Source organism: Cervus elaphus, chromosome 32 (assembly GCF_910594005.1).
Source record: "Cervus elaphus chromosome 32, mCerEla1.1, whole genome shotgun sequence".
NCBI lineage: Eukaryota > Metazoa > Chordata > Mammalia > Artiodactyla > Cervidae > Cervus > Cervus elaphus.
Window position 1 is genome coordinate 29,127,260 of NC_057846.1, and position 8,190 is coordinate 29,135,449.

The window sequence follows — 8,190 nt, forward strand, 5'->3', positions numbered from 1 at the left end:
TTCTAAGTTAGGACTTTTCATCACAGATTTGTGAAACATGCTGTAATGTAAGCTCACTGTTGACACTGACCTTTTTCCTTTTGACATTAAACCGAAGGAGACAACCAGGCAGGTAGGTAGATTGATACCTATTACTACAACAACAACAAAAAAAAGATACTCTCTATTATTCTTAATACTATTTTGAAGTTTTACTATTCAAACTAAGTATTTCTGTGTTTTACATCTCTATGTGTAGTATTTTGCAAAATGGTCTCCTTAAATCTATGCACAACTCTGCAAGAAATTATGTAAAGTCAGCCTTTATGTACAGTGTGAAAAACATAAGAGCTACCAAGATATATATATGCCAAGTGATTACTTAAAAATTAGGTTAAAATGTGTTCCCCATAAAAGAGCACTGTTAACAGCAATGAGAAAACTTGCATCCAGAGGGCAGGATGGACAGTTTCCTTTTAGATATGCTCAATTTGAGAAGCTGCAGAAATCTGGCCAAGAGATCAACATAAAGATGGTGTCTTCCTCTAGAGCTGAAGCCAAGTAAGTTTACTGCCCATTATGAAAGATCTGGTTCCACAAGCTCAAGGTTCTCTTCTGCTCCAGAGTTTACATTCCTGGTGTCAGCTGGCCTGTGTCACTGGCACAAACGCTGATATTCTGGCAATTCTACTGCAGTAATAAACTGTCCAGCTGTGACCCAGGAGTCCTGTGCCTTCTGCCATTACCCATGAAACTGCAGCAGGCTAAACATTCACAGTTAGTGACAAGCAGTTTTTGCCATTCTAAGTAAGACTTGTCATTTCCAATTACTCTTCAAGGAGCTACCGTACACAAAATCTAATCTACATGACACGATAATCTGACATCACCATGACCGCTGTACATGTGGACAGATATCAATGTATAATTACTATACATTTCTTAAAGTTGTGCTCATATGTTTACAAGGTATTTCTTCCACCTAAGTTCTCTGCTTAAAGGTAAAATCGAAATCCATGGCTTAAGTTTCATCCTTTCCTTACCATTTACCAAGACAGTAAAGTATTTCAGGGCTGTACCACTAAAACGTAACCGGATACTGGGTACATACATCTTAGTATAAAATGTGCTTACAGAAATTATCTCAGAGGCAACTAATAATGTTACTTCTCTTAAAAAACATGAGTCACTCAATGCATCATATTGCATGTTCATTGTTACCTACATGTTCCAGCCTGTTAGCTAATCATTTTCTTTGCAGAAAGTATAATATATATTATAGTTGTCCTTCAGTATCTGATGGAAAGACCCTGATGCTGGGAAAGATAGAGGGCAGGAGGAGAATGGGACGACAGAGCATGAGATGGTTGGATGGCATCACCGACTCGATGGACATGAGTTTGAGCAAACTCCAGGAGTTGGTGATGGACAGAGAAGCCTGGCGTGCGGCAGTCCAAGGAGTCACAAAGAGTCAGACACAACACGACTGAGCGACTGAACTGAACTGATCTGATGGAAATCAGTTTCAGGATCCAGCAGATACCAAAATCTGAAACTACTCAAGCCCTTTATCCTACGAAATGGTGGGGGGACAGCTGGCCCTTTGTGTCTGCAGATACATCATCCACTGATATGAAGAGCTGACGGCAGCTACTTTTGATGGTGGCAAAGTCACTAAGACCACTGGAAATCATTACAGAATTTGAGTTCTTTTTATATGATTAGAAGTCATTACAGATTGAAACAATTCTAAATGAAGCTGATTAAACAGTGTAAGAAGCAGAGAAACTGTCAAAATAATGGCAACCCATGAGGCACCAGAATGCAAATGATATACTACTAAGAAACTAAAGTCTCCCGCAAATCCATACCACTTAACACGAGGATTTAAAAATCAATTAACAAGACTGTACTCAATGTAACTAAGGAAATGGACTATAAAAATCTCTAGCTGACTTTCTTTACTTATTCACTTATTTCTCGACTATATTCTTAAATAAAGAATATAGAAAAGCTAACTATATTTAGTGAGTGAAAACGTCGTCATGAAGAAATAGATATATACAAATATAGACAGACACACACATAGCCATAAATATCACCGATTTTTCCATGATATAAAAACCTCCTTTTGGGAAGTTCTCAAACAATGTAAGAGTTTGGAATTCCCAGTGTCTCAAAATAAAATAAGTAACAATTTATTCCATAAACCATAATTTAGTTATTACAAAGTCAGTTAACTTAGCAAAACAATTTTACATATTTTACATATTTTAGGATTTCATTATGTCTATATCATTCTTTCATTTAAATCAGGACACATAATTACAGCACCCAAATCACTGATCATTTGTTATGTGCATTGTACTGAACACTTTAAATATAGTCTTATTTAATCCCAACAACCCTGAAATGTAGGTATTATGTCTTATGTTTTTAAGAAACATAACTAAAATTCAGGAAGTTAAGTGATTTAATGTCAAATAATTAGGGTATGAATTGTAACCACACCATTCTATTAAAAAACCTATAATGGTAACTATTACTGTCATAAATGTGACTTCCTTAAAATCACCCAGGTCCAGTTTCTGATTCTAGGTTCAACTGTAGGTTTCCATTTGGATTCCCCAGCACAAAAGAAAACACCATCCATGCCAACTCAGATATTCTGGCACTTATGTTAGTAGTATTTATTGTAGTAAATTAAGTTTCGACTGTTATATTTTTCTGGTTCAATGGTGTCAAATCTCATACTGGGCATCAGGTTCTAATCTAAGCAAAAATCAACCAACCAACCACATATGGTCAAAACAACACTGCAATAGCCCTAGAAAAATAAAACACTTGAGACTAATCACTTTCCAGTATTTCCAATAAAGAATGTTTTTCTCTCAGTATTTGAAGAGACCATAATTTATTTTTTAATTGAAGGATAATTGCTTTACAGAATCCTGTTTTCTGTCAAACCTCAACATGAATCAGTCATAGGCATACATGTAGCGCCTCCCTTTAGAACCTCCCTCCCCATCCCACCCCTCTAGGTTGATACAGACCCCCTGATTTGAGTTCCCTGAGACATAGAGCAAATTCCCATTGGCTATCTATTTTACACATGGTAATGTAAGTTTCCATGTTACTCTTTCCATACATCTCACCCTCTCCCTCCCCTCTCCCCGCGTCCATAAGTCCATTCTTTATGTCTGTTTCTCCATTGCTGCTCTGCAAATAAATTCTTCAGGACCATCTTTCTAGATTCTATATATATGCGTTAGTATATAATATTTATCTTTCTCTTTCTGGCTTACTTCACTCTGTATAAAAGGCTCTAGGTTCATCCACCTCACTAGAACTGACTCAAAGTTGTTCCTTTTTATGGTTGAGTAATAGTCCACTGTGTATATGTACCACAACTTCTTTATCCATTCATCTGTCAGTGGACATCTAGGTTGCTTCCATGCTGTAGCTTTGTAAATAGTGCTGCAATGAACATTGGGGTACATGTGTCTTCTTCAATTTCGGTTTCCTCAGGGTATATGCATGCCTAGGAGTGAGACTGCTTGGTCATATGGTGGTTTTATTCCTAGCTTTTTAAGAAATCTCCACACTGTCTTCCCTAGTGGCTGTATCAATTTACATTCCCACTGACAGTGCAAAAGGGTTTGCTTTTCTCCACACCCTCTCCAGCATTTACTGTTTTGTAGACTTTGATGGTGGACATTCTGACCGGTGTGAGGTGATATCTCATTGTGGTTTTGATTTGTACTTCTCTGATGAGCGATATTAAGCATCTTTTCATGTATTTGTTAGCCATCTGTATGTTTTCTTTGGAGAAATGTCTGTTTAGGACCATCGTTTTGTAACTGAGCATCAGAAAGAGAACTAGACTATGTTTCAGAAATATGCATGCTCATTTGCTAAAGCATTAAAATTTCAGCTATTTGTTATTTTGCTCTTTTCCTTAAATATGTATATTCTACAATATCACCATGTAGCAGTATTAGACTCTTCTATTTAAGAGAAAGAAAAAGTTTTGGCAGGCATCCTTTTTTAATTCTTAACAAGTTTCTCCAAAATACTGCATTTTTAAAATACCTTTTATAAAAATAATTTAATGGAAACAGATGTTATCATAATTTATGAAAGTTAGAGTTAGTCACTCAGTCGTGTCCGACTTTTTGTGACCCCATGGACTGTTGCCCACCAGGCTCCTCTGTCCATGGAATTCTCCCTGTAATACCAGAGTGGGGTGCCGTTTCCTTCTCCAGGGGATCTTCCCAACCCAGGGATCGAACCCAGGTCTCCCACATTGCAGGCAGACTCTTTATTGACTAAGCCACCAGGGAAGCCACTTATACTAAATTAATGCATGTTGTCACATGTTAAAGTAGTCATACTTAGAGATGCTAAGATGTTTTGAAGATATACACTTTTCAGACTTCTTTTGGGCTTTTTTTTCCTTTCAATTGAAAGTAACCACAGTCACAGAAATCTTTCTAGGAGACAAACCATAAGAATTTTCCTGGAGTTCCTCACTTGTTTTAATTGCCCTCTGCTCTGGTAATTCCCACAAAAACTACTTTTCAAGTCTCCTTTTCTCACAAAAAACTATGATATCTAAGAATCTAGGAATGTATATAAACACCAGGCGGTAGGGGGAAAAAATCGTTATATTTGTAAATACACTCTTAAGTTAACAGTGGTTCTTCACCAAAAATCTTACCAGAACTCCGCCAAGAATTTCGCTAAGGCCTATTTTCATGTTAAAATTAAAAAAGTTAAAGGGGAGAAAATATTTTAACCCAAAGTTGTTTCAAGCAAAGAGTAAAGAGAACCAGAATTACTTTGTGTGTGAGGTTGTTTTTTCCCCGCTCTCAACCCAGTTATCAAGAAAGTGCCGGTAACATTTGAAACCTGAATTAGAGCCAGGTGTATGTAAATAACACTTAACAGGGAAAAACCATTTTGAATTAATATGAGGAGATGCTCTCACTAAAATGACGTAGAATTACAAACCTTACTCACATTTCCAAGTAATTTTTTTCTAATCCTTTTAGATCGAGCATCCAAGGTAAAAGTTATCCAAGGACAACTGAAATTTACAAATAACTCGACAATTACTTTAAATACGGTCAGTTACTTCAAATCTCGCCCTCATCAAAGTTTTGCATGTGTGATGTGTTCCTCAGTCTTGTCGCCACCTCACGACGGAAGCCCACCAAGCTCCTCCGTCCATGGGATTTCCCAAGCAAGATTCTGGAGTGAATTGCCGTTTCCTTCGCCAGAGAATCTTCCCGACCCAGGGATCGAACCAAGCCTCCTCTGGCTCCTGCACTGACAGGCGAATTCTTTACCACTGAGCCACCAGAGAAGCCCCTTATCAGTTATTAGAGGGCTAAGACTGTGGTCAGGTGATCTGAATTTCACAAACAAATGTGTGCAACCTATATAATGTGAGGGTACTGGCACAATTATACCGTGAATTTAACCTAAGGAAAAATATACAGATTTATAAGGGTTTGATAAAATACAGAATAACTTTAAACAAGCCTCAATATGCTCTGTTGCCTCCTAAACGGATAACGAAGGGCGCAGGATAATGAACACAAGGAACAAACCGTTCCTTCCACGCAGGCTTCAATTACTCCTCAACGGTATTTTCACATCCAACACACCCCTTTTTACTGACTCAGGGGCCCTGAAGCTTAGCCCTCAACTAAGGGTCAAAAGCGCGCCGTGACCTAAGAGCGAGGGGCTTAGCGCTGTTTTCTGAGGAAGGACATGGCAACCCCACTTTTGAAACTGTGGGGCTCAAAGGACATGCGCAAAGGCCTGCCCGCCGACTCCGCCAGCACCCCCAAAAACAGCCATCGCCCACGCCCGGCGGCCCATCTGCCTAGCAACGCGGCTCCGCCGCCGGGACCCGCCCCGGCCCTCCCAGGAATGCCCACGGGATTCGTCCTACCTCCTTTTTCTTCTGTCCTCCGCCGAGCTGGATGCACAGGAGCAGCAGGAGGAGGAGGAAGGGAAAGCTCCCGGTGGGGAGATACCGCGGCCGCCGCCCCGCCTGCCTCCGGCGTGAAGGAGCGCCCCTGGCACCCATCGCCGCAGGGCAGTGTCTCCTCCACGCGCGGTAACCGTGCGCGCCCAGCTCCTACCGGCGCCCTATACCTGCCAGGCCAGCCTCCGGGAGCCCCCTGCCCGTGCCCCCGTGGATGCCTACGGCCTCGCCGGGGTGCGGGGAACCAGCGGAGGACGCTGAGGAGAAAACTGACGGCGCATCCGGTTCACCGGGAGAGGAGACCTGGAAAGACCCGGGATGGGGCAGGAAGTGGGCGTGGCCAGGGAGCGGGGCCACAGGCGGGCCGCGCTGCGCGGCGCACGCCGCCCGCGATCCGCCGGAGACCCGAGCGGCGGCGGAGGGCGTGGTCCTCTTCGCTGCCTCGCCGACGGGAACCCTAGGCGGACCTGATGCTGACACCAGCACCTGCTCCCGGGGATGTTCAAGGATCCTGTTTATCCAGCGCTCTACCTGGAACCAGAGACACACATAATAAAATTACCTTCTTCGGTGATGGAGAAGATCTCTGAGCAATTAGTAAGGATCCGGTCCTTCAAGCTCACGGCAACCCTCTGATCTCCTTGGGACGTTTTTACTCAAAAATAGCTCAAACAATTGAATGATACTGTGATCAGAGTATCCTATAACAGTATCTCTTCCTACTTGCTGTGAACATAGTTTCTTAGCACTTAACATGAAAAAAAAATTTAATAAGAACAGTGATGCTGAATATTATCTTCTAACAATGATTATTTGTCCACAGGTGCATAAACTAATTTTTAAGTGCATTATCTCTATAGGTAATGTTTTCTCGATACATTTTGCTTTTCATGTTTATTAGTTTTCTCAAATTCATCACACATGTTATTTTGATAAATTGGGTACTACTAATAACTAATGATAACAGTACAAAACATAAATTTTAATATAGCCTTATGGTCGCAGAAGTTTGTTTAAATCAAATTTCAATTTATACAACTCTTTTTGCAGAGAAGAATGACTTTCCAGCATAAAAAATTCAAGAAAAGACTTCCAAGCATAAAAAAGGTATATTAGGATAAAATTCTATCAGATTATACTGCCTGTGGGAGAGTAAATGGATTCAACCACTTGAAGAACTGTTTAGCAGTATCTGTTAAAGCTAACGGAGAAGGCAATGGCGCCCCACTCCAGTACTCTTGCCTGGAAATTCCCTGGTAGGCTGTGGTCCATGGGGTCGCTAAGAGTCGGACGCGACTGAGCGACTGAGCGACTTCACTTTTCACTTTCATGCCTTGGAGAAGGAAATGGCAATCCACTCCAGTGTTCTTGCCTGGAGAATCCCAGGGACGGGGGAGCCTGCTGGGCTGCCGTCTATGGGGCCGCACAGAGTCGGACATGACTGAAGTGACTTAGCAGCAGCAGCCTCTAAAGCTAAATACACCTAACCGAGATCCCAAAGTTCAACATGAGCATATATTCACTGAGTGATGTGCACAAATTTGGATAGCTGCTTTATTCAAAAAAGGCCCAAGATGCAAAAAGAACAAATATCCATCAACAGTAAAACAGAGAAATAATCTGTGATATAGTAAGACCATATAACAGTAAAAACAAACTAATGACATTTATGCATATTAATATATGGAATGACTTTTACAACATAAAGACCCACACACAAAAGTAATATATTAGGGTTTGTAGAAATAAAGATCAAGATCAACCAAATGAGAATAAGCAAAGGCTGTTTATTCAGTGCTTGCAACATCAAGTGACTCAGCTGACATCACTTGAGCTTGTGCACAGACTCAAAGGCAGGCAGGAAAGTAGGAAACAGCAGTGGAAAGAGAGGAAGGCTTCAGGTGTGCAATGACTGGAGGCTGTAAACATGAGGGAAGCTATCTAGAAAGGAGAACCCCTTATGTGACTGCCTAGGGATGCATATTTGGCTTTCTGTAGTTAGTCTTAAGTTGGAGGTATGGACAAAAATTAGGGAGACTGTCAGTTATTAATCAAGTACTGGCCATTTGGGATCAATTGTTAGAGAAGTCATGGTTTGTTCTTGAAAAGTGAAAGTCCCTTGGTCACGTCTGACTCTGCAATGCCAAGGAAGTCTCCAGGTCAGAATACTGGAGTGGGTAGCCTTTCCTTGCTCCAGGGGATCTTCCCAACCC

General features: G+C 41.1%; 1 protein-coding gene across 3 annotated transcripts in view; it reads right to left on the reverse strand.

Annotated features, from left to right (window-relative positions):
* The window catches only part of TUSC3 (tumor suppressor candidate 3), a 215,623-nt gene extending 209,318 nt beyond the window's left edge, over nucleotides 1–6,305 (reverse strand). Inside the window, exon 1 of one of the 3 annotated variants that reach the window (XM_043893513.1) lies at nucleotides 5,942–6,305. In XM_043893513.1, the coding sequence (XP_043749448.1) occupies nucleotides 5,942–6,079 (138 nt within the window). In that variant the 5' untranslated portion in view covers nucleotides 6,080–6,305. The remainder of the gene's footprint in view (nucleotides 1–5,941) is intronic. The other 2 variants (XM_043893511.1, XM_043893512.1) reach the window with 2 other exon arrangements.
* Between the last annotated feature and the right edge of the window lie 1,885 nt (nucleotides 6,306–8,190).